General features: G+C 45.2%; 4 protein-coding genes across 5 annotated transcripts in view; 1 reads left to right on the forward strand and 3 right to left on the reverse strand.

The window, feature by feature from the left end:
• Positions 1 to 3,157, forward strand: part of ccdc12 (coiled-coil domain containing 12) — a 12,806-nt gene extending 9,649 nt beyond the window's left edge. For both annotated transcript variants that reach the window (XM_030782433.1, XM_030782432.1), the window contains 3 exons: positions 171 to 205; positions 1,359 to 1,435; positions 2,735 to 3,157. In XM_030782433.1, coding sequence (XP_030638293.1) covers positions 171 to 205; positions 1,359 to 1,435; positions 2,735 to 2,814 — 192 coding nt within the window. In that variant the 3' untranslated portion in view covers positions 2,815 to 3,157. The remainder of the gene's footprint in view (positions 1 to 170; positions 206 to 1,358; positions 1,436 to 2,734) is intronic.
• Positions 3,158 to 5,453: 2,296 nt separating this feature from the next.
• Positions 5,454 to 18,917, reverse strand: LOC115819135 (kinesin-like protein KIFC3). Its single transcript, XM_030782684.1, has 19 exons — positions 18,819 to 18,917; positions 18,043 to 18,139; positions 17,739 to 17,902; positions 16,495 to 16,783; positions 13,032 to 13,171; positions 12,743 to 12,808; positions 12,381 to 12,518; positions 11,488 to 11,692; positions 11,140 to 11,306; positions 10,650 to 10,797; positions 10,283 to 10,413; positions 9,587 to 9,698; positions 9,279 to 9,460; positions 8,929 to 9,033; positions 8,694 to 8,824; positions 8,296 to 8,416; positions 7,813 to 7,942; positions 6,026 to 6,255; positions 5,454 to 5,588 (listed from the first exon to the last, which is right to left on the reverse strand). The coding sequence occupies exons 1-19, from the start codon at positions 18,915 to 18,917 to the stop codon at positions 5,454 to 5,456; spliced, it is 2,790 nt and encodes a 929-aa protein (XP_030638544.1).
• A 2,796-nt stretch (positions 18,918 to 21,713) lies between these two features.
• Positions 21,714 to 23,498, reverse strand: LOC115819224 (uncharacterized). Its single transcript, XM_030782787.1, has 3 exons — positions 23,351 to 23,498; positions 22,889 to 22,982; positions 21,714 to 22,671 (listed from the first exon to the last, which is right to left on the reverse strand). Exons 2-3 carry the CDS (start codon positions 22,973 to 22,975, stop codon positions 22,144 to 22,146), a joined length of 615 nt encoding a protein of 204 aa, XP_030638647.1. The 5' UTR covers positions 22,976 to 22,982; positions 23,351 to 23,498; the 3' UTR covers positions 21,714 to 22,143.
• A 942-nt stretch (positions 23,499 to 24,440) lies between these two features.
• Positions 24,441 to 25,000, reverse strand: part of cyp21a2 (cytochrome P450, family 21, subfamily A, polypeptide 2) — a 6,215-nt gene continuing 5,655 nt past the window's right edge. The window contains exons 10-11 of the mRNA XM_030782628.1: positions 24,781 to 24,884; positions 24,441 to 24,679 (exon numbers count right to left, since the gene is read on the reverse strand). Coding sequence (XP_030638488.1) covers positions 24,441 to 24,679; positions 24,781 to 24,884 — 343 coding nt within the window. The remainder of the gene's footprint in view (positions 24,680 to 24,780; positions 24,885 to 25,000) is intronic.

Raw genomic sequence — 25,000 nt, forward strand, 5'->3', positions numbered from 1 at the left:
GGGTTATTCACTCTTTAAATCAGAAGGTACTCAAAGAGAAGGCCAGAGAGAGGAAGAGGGAGAGAGGGAGGGCAGAGAAAGAGAACACTCTTTTTTGAACTGATCTGATCGTGTCTGTGGTGGTGTCAGTATGTTTCTAACATGTTTTGGTTTTTATTCGTTGATTTTAGGATCTGGCCAATCTGGCTCCCAGGAAGCCTGACTGGTAAGGATGTTTGTTTTCTCCCTCAGTGTGTGTGTGTGTGTGTGTGTCTGTGTATGTGTGTGTGTGCGCCCCCGCTGGTGACTGGTGAGGATGTGAGTTTTCTCCCTCAGTGTGTGTGTGTGTGTGTGTGTGTGCGCCCTCGCTGGTGACTGGTAAGGATGTGAGTTTTCTCCCTCAGTGTGTGTGTGTGTGTGTGTGTGTGTGTGCGTGTGTGCGCCCTCGCTGGTGACTGGTAAGGATGTGAGTTTTCTCTCTCAGTGTGTGTGTGTGTGTGTGTGTGTGTGTGAGTGTGTGTGCCCCCCGCTGGTGACTGGTAAGGATGTGTGTTTTCTCCCTCAGTGTGTGTGTGTGCCCCCCGCTGGTGACTGGTAAAGATGTGTGTTTTCTCCCTCAGTGTGTGTGTGTCCCCGCTGCTGATGCACCCGTAAAAGCAAAGGGAAAAAGTCTTAGCCAAACATGTCCAAAGCCTCAGTAATAATGATTATAATAAAGCTGATTTATCTATAGCATGTTCCACACACAGCTCAGACTGTTCTCTTTAATGTCAGTAAATAAAATAAGGTCGTCAGTGTGTTTCTCTTATGATGGCTGAAGCAAAGAGCTGCTTCTGTTTCTCATGCCTGCTTTTCCTCACTGACGGACTTTGCGTTTTTCATGCCTGCTTTTCCTCACTGACGGACTTTGCGTTTTTCATGTCTGCTTTTCCTCACTGACGGACTTTGCGTTTTTCATGCCTGCGTTTCCTCACTGACGGACTTTGCGTTTTTCATGCCTGCGTTTCCTCACTGACGGACTTTGCGTTTTTCATGCCTGCTTTTCCTCACTGACGGACTTTGCGTTTTTCATGCCTGCGTTTCCTCACTGACGGACTTTGCGTTTTTCATGCCTGCGTTTCCTCACTGACGGACTTTGCGTTTTTCATGCCTGCGTTTCCTCACTGACGGACTTTGCGTTTTTCATGCCTGTGTTTCCTCACTGACGGACTTTGCGTTTTTCATGCCTGCGTTTCCTCACTGACGGACTTTGCGTTTTTCATGCCTGCGTTTCCTCACTGACGGACTTTGCGTTTTTCATGCCTGCGTTTCCTCACTGACGGACTTTGCGTTTTTCATGCCTGCGTTTCCTCACTGACGGACTTTGCGTTGCCCTGAAGGGACCTGAAGAGAGACGTTGCTAAGAAACTAGAGAAACTGGAGAGGAGAACACAGAGAGCCATCGCTGAACTTATCCGTGAGTATAACCATACACACACACACACTCACACACACACTCACCTATACACACACACGCACACACACTCACCTATACACACACACGCACACGCACTCACACGCTCTCACCTATACGCATGTACGTACACACACACACTCACGCTCACACACACACACACTCACACACACCTATACACATGTACGTACACACTCACGCACACACACACACACGCACACACACTCACACACACACACACCTATACACATGTACGTACACACACATTCTCTGTCTCTGTCTCTCATACCTCATGCTGCATACTATACTATACTAAGCTTTTGATATGATATTAAGCTTGTACTGTTTAAAGGGCAAACTCTCTGACACACACACACACACGCACACACACACACACGCTCACTCGTTTGTTCTCATACCCTCACTCGCACACAGACACACTCTCTCTCTCATACACACATAGACCCATGTCTACATGTATCAGCCTCAGGTGGACTGGCTTGGGGAGTGTTGCCACGGCAATGTCTGGGATGCGTGCGTGCGTTTAGGGTAACTGCTGTGTGGGTTTTGTAAACTCCTGAGGATTACAATGTAACGCCTGATGACACAAGCATCCTGTCCTGATTCTGCCCTCTGCTGGCTGAACACGGACCAGTCTGTAACCGATACACTCTCACGGACTCCATCCACACTCTCTGCAGGGAAAACCATAGATGGGCCCTTATGACCCCATAAACCCAGTTAAAGGGAAGGATCACCCCTCTGGATGAGTGTGGCCCTCCTGTCTGCTGTTCAGAGTGTGACCTGTCCCACTGTGCAGGGTGGGCTGTCAGAGCTGGATCAGAGAGTCAAAGCCCCATGGAGAGGGTTTTTCATCCTTATGAGAAGCCGCTGGTCCTTCCCTTTAAGGCAGAGAGTGTTTTTTAAGTGAGAGAGAGAAGGTGTCTGCAGATCATTCTTTCTCATAAACTCTTTGCAAAAGTGTCCCTGTGTAGTAGGAGGACCTCAGGCCTCGTGGAATGTTTTCGCCGCTGTTTCACTCTGCTCTCTCTCTCTCTCTCTCCCTCTTTTTGTCTGTCTGTGTGCGTGTGTCTGTGCGTGCGTGTGTGTGTCTGTGTGTGTGTGTGTGTTTGTTTGCATATGTATGTATGTATGTGTGTGTGTGTGTGTGTGTGTGTGTGTCTGTGTGTGTGTGCATGCGTGCGTGTGTCTGTGTGTGTGTGTGTCTCTGTGTGTGTCTGTGTGTGTGTGTGTGTGTTTGTTTGCGTATGTATGTGTGTCTGTGTGTGTCTGTGTGTGTAGGTGAACGGCTGAAGGGCAGTGAGACTGAGCTGGCTGGTGTGGTGGGGGCAGCTGGTGCGGAAGAGGGTGATTCAGACTGAACTGGACTGTGTTCTGATTACATCCCAGAGAATTCTCCAGAGGAGCCCAGTCCATCTGTGTCTCAGGACCTGTGTGTGTTTTCTGCAGCTGCGGTACTTCAATAGGGATTGGAGAATTCTGTGCCCATATCCAGTCAGCCCAACCAGAAATGTCAGCTCATGGACTTTGGGGTGTGTGTGTGTGTGTGTGAGAGAGAGAGAGAGCAAGAGAATGACTGAGTGTGATATACAGATGTAATTACATCAATGCTGATGTCGGTAATGTATCACTTAGTCATCACTGTGGACATGTTTGGCTATTTTTTGTTTCTGTTTTTCTAGTAAAAAGAATTTGTACTTTCTACACAGACTCCAATTTTCTGTGGCTTTCATCTTACACCTGTAGATAGAGTTTTATCACTTATCCTGCCTATGTCATTCTCAGTCAGCTATTCACGGAAAGACCAGAGCGGACACACATGGTCAGTTTAGGTTTTTATTTGGCTCCACTGGTGTTGGTCTACAAGTGAACTGGAGTTATCCCCCAAAGACAGACGTCAGAAGGTTAGGGTTGACCTGATAAACTGGGTGTTTAGGAAACAGTAAGAACTGCAGAGATTGAACGAGTGTTTAAACAACAAACAAATGTCCACTGAGAGTTTGTCTTACAATTAAAGGTCATACAATATATACGTGGATTGATATATATATATGTATATGTATGTATATGCTTAGATTACATCAGCTACAGTTGTTTTTTTTTTAAAGTTCTGATCCACTTTATAAAATTAATAACCCAGAGAGTTCGGGAGAATTGTTTAGTTCCAAAGGTTGACAAACTATGTTTTGCAAGTCTGAAAAAGTCAATGTTCTCTGTCTTTGCTTTGGAGATTACGTCAGTTAAAGCCCACATGCATCAGGCTTCTCAGAGCAAGAGTGCTGTTCTCGGGTCAGCTTCCCTCAATCCATATATAATTATTTATGAGGATTATGAAATGAAAAAAAACCTGATCTTAGATCAGAACCTGTACGCAGAGAAGACTGATGCATAGAGGCGCTGGTGGTGAATGAAGGTACTGTGAGACGCATGTCCCTCCACATCCTTCATGTGGTAATGAGACTGAAAGTGAACAGTTACACTCCACTATGGCCAACGGAACGGCAAAACAACAGGCACGTCTGAGCCAACAAACACACAACATCAGTCAATAAATAAACTGGATTTTTGGTGAGAATGTTCACGAGTTCTACATGTAAAGCACCTAGTTCAGTAGCCTTGAAAGCACACGTTTTTTTTCTAAAGTGCATTCCAACCTTCTACCCCCTCACAGTCCAATACCAATACGCTGACCAAAACTTCAGTCTAAGGATATCTTCACTGGAGCTGTGCGGGTTTTAGAGACTTGAGACTGAAAAAGAAAGAGTGTGGTCTCACTCTCCAGACGTAAGGATGTGAATCACTCAGCGGCTTGTGCGTCTTTAATCACAGCCAGTGGAGTGTGTCAAAACTCTGCCCACGGAGCACAACTCTGCCCACGGAGCAAAACTCTGCCCGCGGAGTTACGGGAAGATCCGACCAAGATGGAGAGAGAGAAGATGGGAACGCTGGTGAACTTCCCTTTAACACAGGGGGGCTGGTTTCATGGCTGTTTTAAGGCTAGTCCTGCTGGCACAGAGTATGAATTCTTTATCGAAAACGGACTCTAGACCAGGACCTGCCAGAAACCTGTCCAGTGTGCCGCTGCGTTACCATGGCAACGGTGGTTTGTTGTGAGGTGCAGCTCATTGTTGCGTCCTAGCGCTCCAGTGTATGACCCCCTAAACCGAAGACTTGCCCTAAACCTGTCGACCTCACAGGGGTCTATTGCACAAATCTTAAAGCATAGTTTAGCTTATTCTATTTACAGTCTGACACAACTTAACTGTCTGCTTCCTGTTTTCATACCGTCAGCTCCTACGGCTCCGTGAGGTAATCCGTAATGGAAGCTACAATACGTCGTCCATAAAACTAATCAGATGAGACTCAACTTCTCCCTAAACACTACTTCATAAACATATGTATATTTTTAACTAAATATGAATCTACTAACTCATGTTCTAGTTAGATACAATTAAACAGTAGCTGAAACTATTTGAGAAAGTTTGTGGTTTTCTGAAGCAGAACAAATCAGTGTTTTTTTTTTTTTTTATTGTAATATGATGCAGTGGTTGCCTTCATATATATATGTGTGTGTGTGTTTACTCCCAGTATCCACCAGCAGTGTCTTCAGATGAATCGTCCTTGCCTCTTGATTGGTATTAAACATATGGTTATCAAAGGTAACAGGTATCTGTGAGGAAAAAACTTGTCTTGGCACTGGGGGTGTTGGGTTAGGTTAAGACTTGGACGTGCAGGTCAGCTGGTGAAAAGAAACACTGATACTGTTTGAAGTCGACAAAACCTTTGATTTTTTTTTCTTTCTGTTTTCTGTTCATTTTTAAACCATTACCTGTGTCCATTGTTGAAATCAGAGGTGCTACAGAAGCTTCCAGAACCACAGCCCTTTAAAGAAAGTTCTGGAAGCCTCCCCTGACGAGTTAAGGAGACAGTTTGATCTTCTGTGCTGAGGGTATATGGGTTTCCTGCGTTCCCTGTGGCGCGTCAGGAGACGGGGGAATATTTAAGAGCAGTTTTCCCCGTGCACGCCTCCCGACTCGATTTTGCGTGCCGCAGGGCCCAGCTCCACTTTGCACACGCGCTGGGCGAACTTCAGCGAGCACAAGGTCTCTCCGACGTTACTCTCCAGTGCCGAGACCTGCATGACAGACAGCATCATCAGCCAATAGACAGGCAACAAGAACTCACAGTACCACACACAAAGTAATCTTATTAGACAATTTAAGTGTTCAGTCACTGGAGGGCAAATCTTCTGTGATGTGAGACCTCAGTAATGACTGAAACACAATAAAGGTCTTTCCTCAACGGTATATACCATTGCAAAGCCAATCAAAACAAGGATGAGGTGATCTACTCTTTATACCATGAGTCCACTGGGAAATAATTGGTTCAGCATATTATTTATCAGACATTTATAAAACACCAAAGGCTTAAGAAGATACTGCTTCTTTTCAGCCTGGTTATCACTCCAGTTTGTTCCACTGGAGCACCTTCAGCGAACCGCTCGTAGAAAACCTTTCTCGGTGTTATAAGAGTTAAGAACCTGACACATGTCACGACACTCAGTCCGCGTACCTGGACGACCATAGCTGTTTTATTGCCTTTGCCCAGGGAGTCCTGCAGCAGGTAGGTGAGTCTGGAGTTCCTGAAGGGGATGTGCGTCTGACGTCCTCTGAGCGCCTGGATCACGTCTCCGAGGGCGAGGAGGGAGCGATTGATGTTCTGCGCCTCCTTTAGCCGCTCACCTTCCGCCCCAGACTTCCAGACGCGCTCCGAACCAGCCAAGTCCACCAGGTTCAGCTTACCTGTTGGACACATGTGATTAGCGGTTTAGTGCTGATTCTTCCTAAAGGGGTTCACGAAATCAAAAGCTTTTGGATCCTCTGTCCTGATGCTCCACGTTGCTTGTCTATATGGTCAGTCTGTACTGCCATCTCTCACTGGGCTTAATAACGAGCTTCTTTTTTTTGGTTTCTCCAGACTGATGTGTCACGTCGATCGACCTTGTGATAGTGTTTCATCTGAGAAGCCTCCTTTGGCCCTGTGACTGGCTTCAGTTTCACAGACAAACGGCAAAACCCACTGGCAGAACTGCTCACAGTGGCTTTTGAAAGATAATAAAATATTCATGTTAGCAAGATAGCAGTCAAACACAGCGGTCATTAGCAGCACTGGTAAGTGACTCAAGGTCACTCTCATCCTTTTACGCAGAGTTAAAAGACTTCGACTTAACATCAAAGCATGGGTTTAAATGAGTATGATCAGCGTCATCCGAGGACACTGCTTCTGGTAGATGAAAAAATATACATTAGGCCTTAAAAAGGAAATAAATATTCTCATTCTTTTCTGATAGTCTTTAATGCTAATGCTAAATACCAAAAGAACGAAGATGTCTTAGGATTGAGTGCTGGTACCAGGGAGGGAAAGTGGAGGGTGACAGCAGTCATAAGCCACTCCTCAGTGATCTGTTAAAGAGGTTAGAGGACTGACCTACGGTTACTCCTTCAGTGGTAGAGCGTCTCTGTGATATATAAACATCAGTGGTAGCGTCTCTGTGATATATAAACATCAGTGGTAGAGTCTCTGTGATGTATAAACATCAGTGGTAGAGCGTCTCTGTGATATATAAACATCAGTGGTAGAGTCTCTGTGATGTATAAACATCAGTGGTAGCGTCTCTGTGATGTATAAACATCAGTGGTAGAGTGTCTCTGTGATGTATAAACATCAGTGGTAGAGTGTCTCTGTGATGTATAAACATCAGTGGTAGAGTCTCTGTGATGTATAAACATCAGTGGTAGAGTCTCTGTGATGTATAAACATCAGTGGTAGAGTGTCTCTGTGATGTATAAACATCAGTGGTAGAGCGTCTCTGTGATGTATAAACATCAGTGGTAGAGCGTCTCTGTGATGTATAAACATCAGTGGTAGAGTCTCTGTGATGTATAAACATCAGTGGTAGAGTCTCTGTGATGTATAAACATCAGTGGTAGAGTCTCTGTGATGTATAAACATCAGTGGTAGCGTCTCTGTGATGTATAAACATCAGTGGTAGAGTGTCTCTGTGATATATAAACATCAGTGGTAGAGTCTCTGTGATGTATAAACATCAGTGATAGAGCGTCTCTGTGATGTATAAACATCAGTGGCAGAGTCTCTGTGATGTATAAACATCAGTGGTAGAGTCTCTGTGATGTATAAACATCAGTGGTAGAGTCTCTGTGATGTATAAACATCAGTGGTAGAGTCTCTGTGATATATAAACATCAGTGGTAGAGTGTCTCTGTGATGTATAAACTCTGCCTCTAAAAACACATCCCCTCTTGTTGAGTCTGTTTGTGGATGTTGCCTAAAGAACTAACCGGAGGTCTTCGCCCCAGTTGCCAGGTCTGTTCCCAGTACGGTGATGGTGAGCAGAGCGTGTGAACGGGAGCTGTGTTGGTTCATCTGCGTCCCAAACGTGATCCTGTTCCTCCGAGCCGTGGCCAGTATCTGCACAGATTTACCAAGACTGGCATGAGATTCGTTTGATTTGGCTGGTCTCTCCAAGCCCTCTGTGGGTATGCTGACACATGTCCTCCCAAAGCAGGTTTAGAGCAAAATAAAATCCATGGAGTAAGAGTAGTTCAAATAATTGCACAGCTTGGCATTAAAAAACAGATTCATCTGAGACATAGATACATAGATGAGGTACAGAGCTGATGACAAAGGAGAAAACTTATATCCAAGAACTGCACTCAGAATTTAGTTGACCTTAGTTGATGCATTCTGACCGTGGGAGAGCCATCATCGGAGTGACAGGCAATAGACCCACAGAGCTGACATGCTCAGAAACCCCGACTCACTTTCTTAATGTGCTGAAAGCTCTTGACCTCGATGACCCTGAGGCCAGGCACGTGTAGCTGACCCGTACCATCTGGGTTTATCTTAATGTCCAGCTTCTCTCCGTCCTTACTCAGCAAATCTCTGAAAATCACAGGACAGAGAGAGAGAGAGAGGGAGAGAGAGAGAAAGAGACAGAGAGAGAGAGAGAGAGGGAGAGAGAGAGAAAGAGAGAGCGAGAGGGAGAGAGAAAGAGAAAGAGAAAGAGAAAGAGGAAGAGAAAAGAGAGAAAAAGAGGTGAGGTGAGGTGAGGTGAGGTGAAATGGTCAAAGTTCAGAGTAAGGGTGGCAGTGCTTTTGACCAGAAGACAGAGAAGTCAGAGGACTGCAGGTTGGGTCCCTGGGCAAAGTGAGACAGTTACCTGAGAACCTCATTGTAGATTTCCACTGAGCTAACGCTAACCGTGTAGCTCCACATGTCCTTTCTGTCCTCGATCTCGCTGAACAGATGTTTCAGGGCTCGTTGGTTAATGCCTGGATTCTCTACACTGCCCTGGTGAAAGACAGGAAACGTTTTTGTGAATGGCTGAAAAAAAATCATCTGTAAAACTCATATAGTACAAATCAAATATTCTGCGTCAAGTGTTTGAAAGGTACCTCCATCGTGTAGGTCTTCCCAGATCCTGTCTGGCCGTAGGCGAAAATGCAGACGTGGTATCCATCTATACAAGAGGTGACCAGGGGTTCAATTTCTTGGAACACCTGCAAATAGAAAATTGTAAATATTCTCATATTCTGGAGAGTAAATGATCAAATTTCTTCACTGACAACCAACTATTGGTGTGGTCTTAAGCAAGACTTTTGTCACCAAGATAATTCCTGAGATGTGCAACATCCTAGACTCTAAGTCTCTATATAAACAGCTCTGGATAAGAGCATCAGGTAAATATGTAAATGTCAAACCGAGGTCATGCTTGGTTCTGACCGGGTAAGGAGTTCTGACTCACCTCCTCTTGTGTTGCCTGAGGGTGGAAGACCTTGTCCAGTTCGAAAGTTCTGGCTTTACCTTTGTTCAGAACTGTTAGGGCTGACTCATTGTTTGGGTCGGTTGTCACGACGACCGCCTGACCTTCCTCATGCTGGTCCTCCTTCAGGACAGGCTTCACTCGACACAGCACGCGGATGTTGCCTGGCAACAGGAAACACCTTGCAGTTGATTCCGCGAATTTGAGAAGAATACCCAGAAAATGGAGATGCATGAATTAATCTTTTTCAGTCTTAATCTTTAATCTCTCAGTCCCTCTGCCAGCTGTACCTTTCAGCTCAACAAGCTGTTCATGATACTTCCTGCGCAGCGCCACCTCCTTCCTGTATTTTTCCAGAAGGTCTTTGTTGGCCTCTGACATCTCACAGATTGCTGCTGAAATCTGATATCACCAAGAAAGCAACTTAGACAGAGAGAACTATATCTACATTAACTCTTCAATCCTACAGAAATGGGCCAAGCCACTGGAAGGCTGTGAATTTGATTCCAAAGGATAACAGTGCAACAGTGTAATAACTGTAGTGACAGTGTAACAGTGTAATAACCATGGTAACAGTGTAAAAAGTAACATTGTAAAACAGTGGTTACAGTGTAAACCTGAGCAGTGGCATGTTGAGGTTGCCTTCTCCTTGAGCAAGGTCATGACGGTCATGTGACCTATGTGTCTAATGATCATTGTTCAAGTTGTGTGTCGGCTAAACTACAGGTGTCATATCTAAAGCTGCAAACGGACACTTTATAGCCAGAGCCCAGTGATTCATATCTAAAGCTGCAAACGGACACTTTATAGCCAGAGCCCAGTGACACTTTATAGCCAGAGCCCAGTGACACTTTATAGCCAGAGCCCAGTGACACTTTATAGCCAGAGCCCAGTATAACCAGAGCCCAGTATAGCCAGAGCCCAGTATAGCCAGAGCCCAGTATAGCCAGAGCCCAGTATAGCCAGAGCCCAGTGATTCTGCTGACCTGTTTCTTGGCCTCAGCAATGGCAGATCCATAAAAGTCAGAGAAATTGCGAACTTGGCTGCGCAGGCTGGCGTAGTCCGTCTTCATCGAACGCAGAGTGGGAGGAAGAGCGCTCAGACGCTTCTGTAAGGCTGTCAGGGATGCACACACACACACACACACACACACACACACACACACACGCGCACGCACACACACAAACACAAACACACAAGCACACACATGCAAAGCACACGCATTTTTGGTCAGTTCCTCCCATTCATCCACAATCAGTATGACTGAAAATACGTCATGAACATATCCAGCTGGATCACAGTCTGGCGTGTATGGTGGTCTCTCTGGACCAGGGTTAAGGACTGGTGCTCACTCCTGAACTGGTCCTGCAGGTCGTGCAGGTGCTCCTCTGAGCAGCTGGCAGCTGCTTTTACAGCTTCATCTTTCTTCTCCTCCAGATGACCGATCTCCTTCAGCAACTCCTCACGAAGCGTCCCGATCTCTCTCTCATACGCAGCAATCTGCACGGACAACACGTCACCTCATCGCTGTCAGACTCAACAGGAATACCGTCATTCTCTGTTCTACATAACCTGAGCAATTAGGATAGACTCAGTCTGAGGAAATTATCATTTCAGAAACACAAATAGTGAAGCTGAAAATCACTGATGAGCAGCTGAGTCTGTGAAGAAATATCTCTTTGATTTTTTTTTTTTAATTTAAGGTAATGTCATTCCTCAAATTCTTATCTGAGAACATGTTGGGCTGCAGTGTGAGAAAATAATTTGCCATTTGGAATTTAGAGCAACATTTAAACCAGTAATAACATTTCATCTTGCACATCCACTCTTAATTATTGTCACCTTATGCTGTAGATTACAGCTGACTTCATCTGAGCGTCTGATTTGTTCCTCCAGTCGTTTGCATCTCTCACTTCGACTGGACAGCTTCTCGGCCAATCGTGCGTTCTTCTCTCTAGCTTCAGCCAATTGCCTTAGAGTCCCAGGTGACTCCACCTCCACAGTCTGGGGGGAAGAACACACAAAATGAGCACAATTTACACATATTTTTTAACCCCAGAAATCTGTCTTCATCCTACCGATAGTTAAGGGCATTCTGATTATTAAATTCTACCTGTGCTATGAAGTTTATGGTTTTGCTGAAATTTTTCGTTTTCCTTGCGTTCTTTTTCCTTGCGTGTAAAATGGCTGTTCTTACTTTGACCTGCGGCTCCTTGCTCCGTTCTTTGTCCAGCTCCAGCTGCAGCTCCTTCACTCTCTCCTCTCGTCTCCTCAGCTCCTCTCCTCTCCTCCACTCGGACTGCTCGTTCTGCCGCTCCAGACGAGACAGCTGCTCCACCCGCTGCTGCAGGGAGGCCTCCAGCTGCACGACACGGCTGCGTAAATTCTCATTCTCCTGCAGGAGGCGCAGAATCACAGCCAGAACTTAGAGTCACAGCCAGGAGAGTCACAGTCAGAGAGAGAGGCAAAGTCATGATGGACATTACATTGTACTCAACTACAAAACTGCAAAAAGTCATGATGGACATTACATTGTACTCAACTACAAAACTACAAAAAGTCATGATGGACATTACATTGTACTCAACTACAAAACTACAAAAAGTCATGATGGACATTACATTGTACTCAACTACAAAACTACAAAAAGTCATGAGTCATGATGGACATTACATTGTACTCAACTACAAAACTACAAAAAGTCATGATGGACATTACATTGTACTCAACTACAAAACTACAAAAAGTCATGAAGGACATTACATTGTACTCAACTACAAAACTACAGAAAGTCATGATGGACATTACATTGTACTCAACTACAAAACTACAAAAAGTCATGATGGACATTACATTGTACTCAACTACAAAACTACAAAAAGTCATGAAGGACATTACATTGTACTCAACTACAAAACTACAAAAAGTCATGATGGACATTACATCATACTAAACTACAAAAAGCTTGAGGTCGGGGTCTCATTCAGTTCAGACAGTTCAACATGCTCTTGCAATGTAATGTACTGCAGCATTGTGCCAAAGTAAATTCCTGTACTGGTTCTGGTTCTGGTTCTGTGTCTGACCTTAATGAGCACAGTGCTGGACTGAGAGGGAATGACAGACAGCTGCTGCAGGAGACCCTGAGTCATCGACAGGCTGTGTTTCAGACTCTCGTTCTCTGCCGACAAGCACAGCACTCGTTTTTCAGAGTCTGTCGCTCCCTGAGGAGGAGAGAAAAAAAAAACCTCTAGATAAAGTTCAGCTGTCCTGAACAGACACAGAACTTGGACAGCAGCTATACACTGGAGCACCTGCAGTCCCAGATATAAACGTGGGTCAGAGATTGTTTGAGTTGTGCTTGTACTCTTTGTCTCCAGGGTGTAGTACAAATGGTGCGGTATTGCCGGGACTAAAATAGAGATGAACAGATTTTTGAAACGCTTACCGACGCAACTCTGAGTTTGGACAGCTCTTCCTCCCTCTCCTCAATGCAGCTCTTCAGCTCATCAATCTGGGACAGACACAGAGAAGAGCTTCTATCGTTACTTTAGAGATAGAGAGAGAGAGAAAGAGAGACAGAGAGAGAGAGAAAGAGAGACAGAAAGAGAGAGAGAGAGAGAGAGAAGGGAAGAGAGAGAGAGAGAGAGAGAGAGAGGAGAGAGAGAGAGAGAGAGAGAGAGAGGAAAATGACTGAATAGACCGACTGAAGCAGGAGAGAGAGGAGGAGGCAGTACCTGTTGTTGGAAGGCCTGTACTTTGCTGTGTTTGTCCTGTTCTCTCTGTTCTAGCTGAGAGTGTAACAGACGCAGTTCTCCTCTCAGCTGGGTCCTCTCTCCCTGAAGCCCACACAGGGACTGGACCAACTTATGCAGCCCTGCACACACACACACACACACACACACATCATCATCATCATCATCATCACCATTATCGTAAGCAAGCCCCTGTCTCATTCTCATGAGGCTAAATTTGTTTTGGTTTATTAGTTTATTATTAGAGCAGCCTGGGATGAGCTGAATGATTCTTTGAGAAAGTGAATCGAGAAAGTGTCCACAACGGTATCATCAGCAGGATTCTCGGGGTCATCATGAAGGAGGGGAGGGGGGCGCTCTTAGGCAAAAGGTTTGAGACCATTGAAATGGATAAATTGGGATCTATTACAGATCTTCCAAAAGCCCTCCAAAAGGCTCACATCTCTACTCCACAAATGATTTCATAATAACTCTCAAATCCATCTAACACCAATCTTAAAAATAAGACCTCATTTTTAAGGGCTGTAAGTCCGGCTGTTTAAAAGTCCATACACAAGAGACACAAAAGCCTAAATGATATGTCTACATTTATTCAAGGTAACCCTAATGTTTACAGAAAAGTCTTTATAAAATATACATCTCCAAGGATTGTTCATGAGAGATGACATATCCTCATAGTCCTGCTGGAGTTATGGATGATCTGACCCGTTTCAGTCCACCTTCAGCCTGACAGTGTTTTAAAATTCGGTGTTTAATTTTATAAGCTTTTCTCTGTCACCCAAACCTTACTTCACATTTCTCAGGGCTCAGACAAACTTAAACAAATTTTTAATCAGTTTTCCTGGCGTTAAATATTTATGCATCCCTGTCACTAAAGCTTCACTTTGTTAAGTTGTGCTCTAATTTCTCAGGCAGTAATTGGGGGATGTATTGTCACTCTCTGGGGATGAGGAACATGACTGGTGGGGAGGTGGGATGGGGGCGGGCTAAACAAAGGGGACAAATGGGAACGCAAGAGAGAGAGCTGGTGTTTCCAGAAGTGAAAACGTGAGGCAGGAGAAACGTGACGAACTGCAGGTTCACCCCCCCAGTAAACCAGACCAGTTTCATTATTCAAAATACAGCTTTTACATTTACTTTACTGTAACACTTTTCATTTTTAACATGACAAAATTAAGACAAAATCCGCCACACATCAAAACACACAAGTTATAGTGGGTTTGTACAAATCACAGACAAATATATATATATATATATACACACACACACATACATACATACGGGTGTGTATTTCTATATATATGTGTTAGATTTAGGTAGTGAACTGTTTCCAGACATGCAAAAACTCTAAAACAGAACTGGTTACACTGATCATACTGAATCAGAACCATAAAGCTTTGGATTTGAAACAGAAATTCCTGGTCTGGCTTCTGAGCACAGCGTCCTTGTTTTCTTCCGGAAAAGCCACGCATTCAGGGCATCATCCATCCATTCTCTTCCCCTTAATGGAGAGCTGACCTGACCTAAAGCTACAGGGCTATTTATATTGCTACACAAGCGCACGTGAGCGCTAGCATGTGCCGGCGTTTGTAAACGCTGCCGTGTTAAGAGCTCACTCCTAACCACTCACGATGTTTTATTCATTCTGTAGCGTCACGGAGTCGCTGGACGAGTGCCACCGAATCGCACCATCCCAACGACTATTTTTACAACACGGAGAATGAGAGCTGGTCATTGCCCCAGGATCCTCCATCTCTCACACGCATACTCACCCGCATCACACGCCGTACCGGCTTCATTACCTTCAGTCGTCTGATACATTTACCAGGGGCTGCACTGACATGTGTCAAACAGATATCTTAAGCTTTTATCGCTGCTTGAAAAATGTATGAGGACATGACTATGACGGACCGTGTATGATGTACACACTCTTCATCAAGAAATCAGGGAATGTCCTGCGTAATTCTGTGTGTCCTACAATTTGACAGCCCCCCCCCCCCCCCCCCCCCCGCGTAAAATATCCTGAATTAGCTGAATGCTCGCTTACTGTTAAGAGTTATTGTTCCTGTAACCTTGACTAGGCTGCTGTGCGCTAGATTGCGTTGGCATTCATTCTGCTGAGAATGAGTCATAAAAAGACTCAATTCGTCCAAAATGATCTCAGAGTTAGTGATTTAGGGAATTTGCTGTGTAGGTCTTTAAGTACAGACAGTAAACCTGTAGTTTTGAAGATAATTTTGCAGTTACTCTAAAGAGAAAAGCCCATATTTGGTATGCGGTGAGGCAGAATTAGAGCACGGTCTAAATGACCCTGTTTAACTGTAAAATAGGACAATACGAGAACCTCCCTACCAAAAAAAAAAAGCTCTCATAATTCCACTAAATTAGTTATTCACACCAAAGGCGTACCCAAACACCGTCCATTACTTAAAATACATATGTCTAAATTATGTATATTCTGTTATTGCTTAAGGGTAGAACAACATGTGTATATCAAACACATCTTAAGAGTGAGTATACATTTCGTATGGATTTAAGATAAATGCAGGTCTACAGACCTGTACCTTAAGATGTTATCATATCACATCTGATGACTACAACCCTCATTCAAAGCCACAGTATCACACACACGCACACACACGCACACACACACGCACGCACACACACACACACACACACACAAAGAGAGAGCGTGTGAACAGACTGGCTAAGACCAAAGCCAGAGCTAGACGCACTGGTGCAGAGCATCTGGTAAAAATCAGATCTGCAGAAAAAAAAACACAGGTCCCTAAACAGATCTGAGGTCATCACCAGCTGCTGTCCCTCCTGACCATCTCTGACTCTGCATCAGTCTACACCAACGCCCTCAGAGATCTGACCAAGGAGCAGCGTTGCCAGGGGCGACCGACCTGACGGGCAGTGCTGTGCTTCAGTCGCTGACCCGGTCGTTTGAATGGGCTCCAGCGTTCGGATTTTAACAGCTTGTGGTCAGTCTTGAAAGATTAATCTCTTAAAGATTAATCTGTTAAATTAGATGCGCTGACGGAATCTGTCTGCTCACTCTGACGGTCCCCACATAACCCAAACCCAAATCCTCACAACAAACAGAAACATCACCAATGTCCAGCCAGTGTGTGGCTCATACTCTGACAATGTTCAGCCAACATAGAGCCAACGTTTAGACAACGTTCAACAAATGTAAAGCCAACGTTTAGACAACTTTCAGCCAGCGCACGTCCACAGCATCAGCAGCAGCTCTCAGCCAAACCACTACCTCACATTTGACATTCAAAGCTTTTAGGCAAAAGCTAAAGAAATTCGCCAGGGAGAGAAGTCACTGTCTCTCTTCTAAACATTTAGTCCCTTTACTGCCCTCCCCTTACGTTTTTTCATCTCATCCAACCCGTCTCACTCTCGTCATACACACCCCCCCCCACCCCTGTGCCGAGCCACGCCCCGCCCTGTAGCGCTCTCTCACCGTCGTGCTCATGCGTGGTGGGGCTCTGTTGCTGGGCGATGACCTCCTCCAGACTGGTGATGACGGCGTTCTTGTCTCTGAGCCGCTGGCGGTAAGAAGCACGCAGGGCTTTCATCTGACGACGGTGCTGGACGCGGTGTCTGCGCAGCTGCAGACGGTACTGTTCCGCCTGCTGCTGCAGCTGCTGCAGGTGAGAGTAATGCTCCAGGAAACTCAACAGGTGCGACATCACCGTAACCAGCGGAGACTCTGTCACCTAGGCAACGAGAGAGGTTTCCCATTTTGGACAGGACAAGGTTCCATTTTGTGCTGCACTCCTCATGTATTATGAGTTGAAGCATTTAATGAACTCATCAGAGGGCGTGAGCTTGAATCACTCTGTTTCTGTGTGTGTCTTGACACTCATGTCTTTTCTGTGTGACCGGTTTTGGTTTATTATGCCTGTTGCACTGCATGGCTGTTACTGTGCCCTGATGTCACTTTGAAAGGCCTGTAGACCAGATGTCTTTTCATCGCTGAAGGTTTCAGCCCCAGTCACGGCTCACAGGACTTTATTATCACCACCCCTCCTCTCTCCCTCCTCAGACCTGGGCTGTCGGCAACAGCCTGTACCTGTGCTGTTCACATACTGCTGCATGAGGAGTATGTGCTAACGGACCAAACATGACTGTAGATAAGGCAGTCTGCCGTGATGTCTGGGGAAGATTAGTTACGCTGTTTCACTGTCTATTGTCTGTCACGGTGCACAGCCGTGCTTCTGAATATAACCCTCAGACAACTATGTCACGTCTGTTACAGTGAATGTAAACTATGTAACGCAGTTGTGTGACTGTAGTCTACTGCAGTTACAGTGAATGTAAACTATGTAACTCAGTTGTGTGACTGTAGTCTACTGCAGTTACAGTGAATGTAAACTATGTAACGCAGTTGTGTGACTGTAGTCTACTGCAGTTACAGTGAATGTAAACTATGTAACGCAGTTGTGTGACTGTAGTCTACTGCAGTTACAGTGAATGTAAACTATGTAATGCAGTTGTGTGACTGTAGTCTACTGCAGTGACAGTGAATGTAAACTATGTAATGCAGTTGTGTGACTGTAGTCTACTGCAGTTACAGTGTAGTTATAAGCACAGAAGGAAAAGCGTTGGTTTTCTGTTGGCAGTGCTGTGGCGAGATGGCAGGTAAGGACAGTGTAAATAAAAGTCTTTCACCTTCTCTCCTGTGTCCGTGTGGGTGCTGGACGCTCGCCTCTTCTCTGTCTCCTGTTTAAAGGACAGGAAAGCCGCCAGGGGAGTCTTCGCTGGGACGCCCACGTCTTCATCATCAACATCATCCTCATCACTCAGAGAGAGGCTGTCGCTGTCACTACTGCTGCCTGCACAAACACACAGCAGTTGTGCAAGAGATGTGTGATGAAAGGTGTTTAGGTTTTTTTTGCCATTTTTTTGTGATTCTTTGCTTTTCTGCTGGGTTTTTTTCTGCTGATATCTTTCATATTTATTGAGAGACACTCACTTGTGTCACTCAGTTGGCCACACCCCCTTTTTCTCAACCTGGGAGTGCAACCATCCTTCCTCTTGCTCTTTGTTTCCATGGAAACATGGCTGGGCTCCTGATCCTACCCGAGGAGAGAGAGAGAGAGAGAGAGAGAGAGAGATTACGTGAGAAGAATGTGATTTGGGGGGGGGGGGGCAAGGAGTCCATGGCAGTGGTGTGAACAGTAATGAGATGAGCGATTCTGCTGGAATGACAGTTCCTCAGCCTCAGTATTGTCCTGCCCTGTTACAGCAGTATACGTACATCAAACAACAATATGTCCATGGGTTTATCTGTCCAACATGTCTGCCCTGTTACAGTGGTATACTTATATCAAACTACAACATGTCCATGGGTTTATCTGTCCAACATGTCTGCCCTGTTACAGCAGTATACTTATATCAAACTACAATATGTCCATGGGTTTATCTGTCCAACACGTCTGCAGTATCCATCAACATGGTTATTTAAGCGTTTGGCTAAAGCAACCACAGATAACATAAGAGGAGAGACATATTAATCAACATGTCAACATGCAACTATAATTATAATAGAACATGCAACATACAACAAGCAATTTGTTTTAAACTACAAACTGAGCAGATTTCATTTTGTAGAAAATCCTCATTGAACAAGGAAGACCACAAGAGCCAAGTGTGTGTGTACATATATATATGTGTGTGTGTGTGTGCATGTGTGTGTGTGTGTGTGTGTGTGTGCACGCGTGTGTGGGGGGGTTTAATGGCCAGACATACCTTGGGGGAGCTCCCGCATGCCCCCTCCAGTTCAGCCTCCTCCTCTTTCTTAAACACCGTGTAAAAGATGTAAACGAGTAGAGAGTAGAAGGCATACATCTCTCCACGCCGGTCTCTTATACACACACACACACTCACACACACACACTCACACGCTGTCACACACACTCACTGTCACTGCATCCCTGCTCCTGGCACCCTGTAACACACACAGACAAGCCTGGCTAAAATCTCCTGTGTAATCTACCATGTCTTAATCCTGTTTAACGGGGACCATGTCCCGTGTGAATGATACAAACTGCCAATAAAAATGATAAGATCAGGAATGTGGGGATGCTTTAGTGCAGTCTGTATCTGTAAAGTCACACATTCTCTCTCTCTCTCTCTCTCCCTCGCTCTCTCTCTCTCTCTCTGTCTCTGTCTCTGTCTCTCTCTCTGTCTCTCTCTCTCTCTCTCTGTCTCTGTCTCTCTCTGTCTCTCTCTCTCTCTCTCTGTCTCTCTCTCTGTCTCTCTCTCTCTCTCTCTGTCTCTCTCTCTCTCTCTGTCTCTCTCTGTCTCTCTGTCTCTCTCTCTCTGTCTCTCTCTCTCTGTGGCTGTGCCGGGGTGCAGCTCCCACATCCAAAGCTTTAACAGATGACTCTGTTAGGAGAAATCTCACCAGCCTGTCCGTGACCTCCTGAAGGTGAGATCAGTCTTCTCTCTTCCAGCAGCATGTCAACACCACCGCACTTCCCAACCAGCACTGCCGTCTGCAGCTGGATCCCACACCAGCCTCGATTCCTCTAAAGCTCTCTCTCGCTCTCCCTCTCTCTCGCTCTCTCTCTGCTCCCCCTCTCTCTCTCTCGTGCTCTCTCTGCTCCCCCTCTCTCTCTCTCCCTCTCTCTTTGCTCTCCCTCTCTCTCTCTCGCTCTCTCTCTGCTCCCCCCCTCTCTCTCTCGCGCTCTCTCTGCTCCCCCTCTCTCTCTGCAGCTGTAGTGGGCATGCTCAGTTGCTGCTCTGTCCTGCGGAGGCTGAGCAGGACTGATGGAGACTGGTCTGACAGTATTGTCCTGACCTGTCAGGTACCAGTCTCTGTTCACACACTGAGAAAAGCCAGGACTCCACACACCTGCTCCCTGTAACCCTGACACAGGCTTTGATAGCGGGTTGACTGGAGTAGAACGGGTGAGTGTGTTATATTTTACCATTATCAGTCACTTTTATTACAGTGCAAGAAGTACTGCTTACCAGCAGTAAACCCTTCATTTCAAAAAACCTGAATCTCCAGTCAAATGCTGTTCTAAGACTCACCACATGTAAACGAAGTAATTAATGAATTAGGGTGGTTTGGCAAACCTAATGTAAATTAAGGCAGGTTAAACCTAATGTAACTTAAGGCAGGTTAATGTGAATTCAGGCTGTTGACAGAGACTGCTGTGGAGATGCTGACAACAGGATGGAGTTAAACCAGGATCTAAAGACACAGCATCACTCTGCGTGTGCACACACAGACACACACACAAACACACTCACAAACACACTCTCACACGCGCATGCACGCACACATTCACACACATATACACTCACACACACACATATCAATGACTAGAGTTGTGGGTTTACTGGGAGCCAGGGTTTGGGGGTTGAATTCATTGTGAGGCACAGTACTGAACTGGTCAATCTGACACATCAGCGACCATGCACTGCAGTCAGAGGTCACAGAACGCTGACCCAGCAGAATACAGAGCAGCTCAGACCTTTAGGACACCAACCTCTGCAATGGTTTAACAGTGTGTTAACACACACTCACATACACATACACATACACACACACACACACACACACACACACACACACACACACACAGAGACAGAGGCCAGCTCTGGCTGTATGAAGGTGTACAGGTTTACTCTGGTCTCTTGTGAGATCAGATTATAGATATAGTTTGTAAAATAACCAGTCTGATGTAGGATTTCTTTCCCCAGTCATTTTGAGAGTTTTTTATTTAACTGGGTTAGTAAGAGGAGCTTTGTGGTACAGCCACACTGTCTGGGTGACATGGAACATTAGGAAATGAAGCACAGAGTTAAATCAAAACGATTTATACTGCATACTGCTGGACTGTACCATTCACCGTTCACCCCTCACACACAGAGTAGTATTATACTCATACTGCATGCTGTTGGACTGTACCATTCACCGTTCACCCCTCACACACAGAGTAGTATTATACTAATACTGCATGCTGTCGGACTGTACCATTCACCGTTCACCCCTCACACACAGAGTAGTATTATACTAATACTGCATGCTGTCGGACTGTACCATTTGCCGTTCACCGTTCACCACTCACACCCAGAGAGGTATTGGTGGCCTGTGTATTCATATAATCAGGAATACAATCGCTTCGATGAGGGCAAACATATTAGATTTTAACTTAAACAGTGTTAGCAATATAAGTCTTTTAATACAAATCAACAAAAATACAGTTTGAGGTGATCAGGTTAAAGCAGAGAGTGCCTCCACACAGACGTGTTTACACAGTGCAGCATTGGCCCTGACCAAGGGCCACCTTCTCAACAATGACAACATATCACTACCTGGCATTGTGTGTGTGTGTGTGTATGGTGTGTGTGTGTATGTGATTGTGTGTGTGTATGTGTGTGTGTGTGTATGTGATTGTGTGTGTGTGTGTGTGTGTGTGTGTATGTGTGTGTGTGGGTGTGTGTACGTGTGTGTGTGTACGTGTGTGTGACAGTGAGAATGATCCGATATCTAGTCTGATTAATACTTTCACATCAGCTGTAACTCTGTTGTCAGTCGGAGGCTGTTCCTGTGTTGATTACTGTGTCACAGTTGCTTAAACCCAACACATGAGGAAAAATCAATCAATCAAACAAACAAACAAACAAACAAACAAACAGAATCCAGAGGAATGGCCCAGTGTGTGAGGGTAAATCTCAAATGTTTTGTATTGTTGTACTGAAGTCATTCAAGCTCATTCCTGGAGTTCTCATAAGTGTTCAGAGGTTACTGTATGTAGTCCATTCCTCCCAGTATGACAAATGATTTGTCCAGAATGCTGATCCTCTGGGTCTCATACCATATTTCCCACGTTTGTTTCACATATTAGTTCTACTGTTAGGGTTAATCAACGCTTGAGCAGTCCAGCCTGCAGAGTGAGCTGGCTTTCCTGCTAAAGCGGAGATTTGGAGCACAGATCATCAAAACGCTTTGCTTAAAAGAGCCAATGTGAGATGTTTTTCACAGTGATCGTTAAAAAAGTCGTCCCTTTTTGTTGGCAGCACTGAGAGAGTGAGATGAGAATTGGAGGTGAGCTGACACTCAGTCCCAGCCTTTCAGGTCAGAGAGGTACTTACACAGGGCTTTCTCCGTGACCCAGCATCCCAAGGCCATGGACCCCTGTATGAGACTCCGCTGCAGGCCTCCTGTTGCGTTCTGGGAGCCGATGAAAATGGTGTGTTTGGCCCTCACTCTGGGGGCCAGCAGCTGGGGCAGACAGAGAGCTACGCCCCCAACGAGCCCAGGTACGTTTCCCGCAAACACACACACGGTCAGCGCGCAGGAGAGCGAGGAGAGAGCCACGCAACGTGACATCAGCACCAGGCCGTCCTGCGACAGCCAATCAGCAAACGCTGGGAGGAGGCTGGAGCCAATCAGAAGCAGGTGGGCTGTGGAGTGGTCTTCACTGAGCCACAGGAAGCCAAAGGTGGCTAGGACAGGAGCCAGCGTTTCGCCCGCCCATTCCAGATCATTCTGCACGGACAAATAAACCGGACCAGGGACGGGAATTAACGACAGAGCGGAAGAGAGCGCGATCAGGAAAAAGCCGACAGCCGGAGCTCTGTGATCCTGCACGGAGAGAGAGATGAAGGGATGAGAAAAAGAGGAGTAGGGCATGGTAACTTTAGGAAAAGAGACGTGAGTGAATGAAAGGGTATGGAACAGACATATTAACCTCTACATGCATATCTGAATGAAATGTATTAATATGTACTCTACAACATGAGTGCTGTGAAAACTTCTCTGATTAAGAGACAGGAAAATGGCCCTAGATTTGGTAAGTTACTTTGAACAGCTGCAGTGATGCGTGGAGCGCCGACAGACACAGGGTAACGTTTGCCGCGCAGCTGATCGACTTCTCCAGAAACGTCATCTCCGATCTTTACATGTGAGAGAACAAATCCAATGTCTACAGCAACACACAGTCACAAACAAAACTCCACACAATTCTCATTTTGTCTACGGTACTGTTCAGCTGTGGTCGTTAAACGCTATAAAACAGGATAGATCACGTAATAAGAGGATGGACGGTTACAAACACTTTTCCGACCGACAGTTGTACATGTTTGAATAACACGACTAACGGTATGCTAGTTTCGAAAGTTAAACTGAAGCCCTGCTTACAGATATTTAACTGGTCTTTGAGCTGAACTTTGGCTGCTTTTTGAGGTTTCGCACATTCGCACATGTGACTTTGTGCTTATCATGACAGAAGTAACATACGTTTTTATTTTAACATTCAACGTACCTGTATTTTGCACAATGTCATTCCTAATAACACTCTCAGCTGTGACGAAACATCCTTGTGATTTATATAGTCGTCAAACATGTGAACATGCACGTGGAGAACAGAAAGCACTGTTTACAATGAAAGAAGAATTTCACGGTTGCTTAAGGCGATAGCCAGCAGGTCTTACAAACCAGGAAGTGTGTGAATGTGTATGTATGTTGGCGTCAATTTGGTCAAGATCCCTGTGCGGCACTGCCCTCTTGTGCCCAAGTACATGTATTGGTTTTTTTTCTAACGGTGAGAAAAATGCAGTGGGCGCACGGATTCAGTCACAGAAACCGATCTTGACGTCACTTCTCTGAATCTGGGATATGAAGTAGCCTATTTTTCAGATGTGTTTTTCATTTGACTTACCCATCAAGACCTCTACTAATATTCAAAATATACTGAAACATTTGAATTAGTAATGTGACATTGGAAATATTGTTGTTAAAATAGTTCATTTCTCTTAGCAACAAAACATGGATAACTGAAGCGTATTTCTTCCGACCAAACACGATGGGAACAATCCACTCGTGTGTGTGTGTGTGATATGATATGATTTTGCTTACAGAAAAAACACACAGAGTCAAAACATGAATATTTACTTTATAATGGTCCGACATTCAAGGGGTTAGGTTGTGACTGTTTTCATGTATTATAATGGAGGTCATTGGATGGTCCACTGAACCCAGTGTTTAAGTTGTTACAGTTTACAGTTCATTTCCTATGGACAGTCAAATTTGACCAGGAACACAACAGACACACAAAATAAGAATAACAGACATGACTGAAAATGACGATTCTCACTCATTTGTCTTCATATGCCTTGTGTCAAGGATGTCATCGAGTCCAATTAAAACTCCATTCTGACCATTAAGAACAGTGATCGAACACAACAAGAGTGTTTACATTTACTCTGATGAGTTTGAACAACTATTTATATGTTTCATGTTAATAAATTAGGTTAATTAGGTAAAATAACTTTACCTCTGTTGGAGTTAATGCCAGTAGGTTTTCTGTGAATTGTAATATTTGAAACTAAACAGCGTTAATAACTTCGACGGCATTATTCAGCCCGTGGACGTGCTATGACTTTGAAAGGCTTTGCTTTGAGGACCACGGTAGCCACCCCGCGGAGGTCGGGCAGCGATCCGTCGGCTGTCTGGAACTGAAAGTCTCGGAGCAGATAGGCTGTGAATAAGAAGAGTTCCATCTTCGCCACTGATTCTCCCAGACAGAGCCGCGCCCCTCCTCCGAATGGCAGGAGAGAGCGCAGGGACGCACCGTTCCCCTCCAAAAACCGCTCTGAAAAACGACCAGGTGTTAAGATCATTGTCACTGTGTGTGGGTCTGTTAGCATGAAATCTCTGTCAGACCTGCGGGGAAAAAAATGGGTTTTCCAGTACCAGGTCTGAAGCTGAACGGGTCCTTCCACACAGTAGGGTCGTGATGAGCTCCGAACAGGTTGGGGATGATCACTGTGTTCTTTGGAATGAAATAACCTGCAATACTACACAGAGTAACACAGCCTTTTCTAAACCTCTGTCCTCAAGACTCCATTAAACTCTCAAGATACCTTACATGTTCACTCCAATGATCCAGTTCATTCCCACGCAAATACCAATG

Source organism: Chanos chanos, chromosome 8, assembly GCF_902362185.1.
Source record: "Chanos chanos chromosome 8, fChaCha1.1, whole genome shotgun sequence".
NCBI lineage: Eukaryota > Metazoa > Chordata > Actinopteri > Gonorynchiformes > Chanidae > Chanos > Chanos chanos.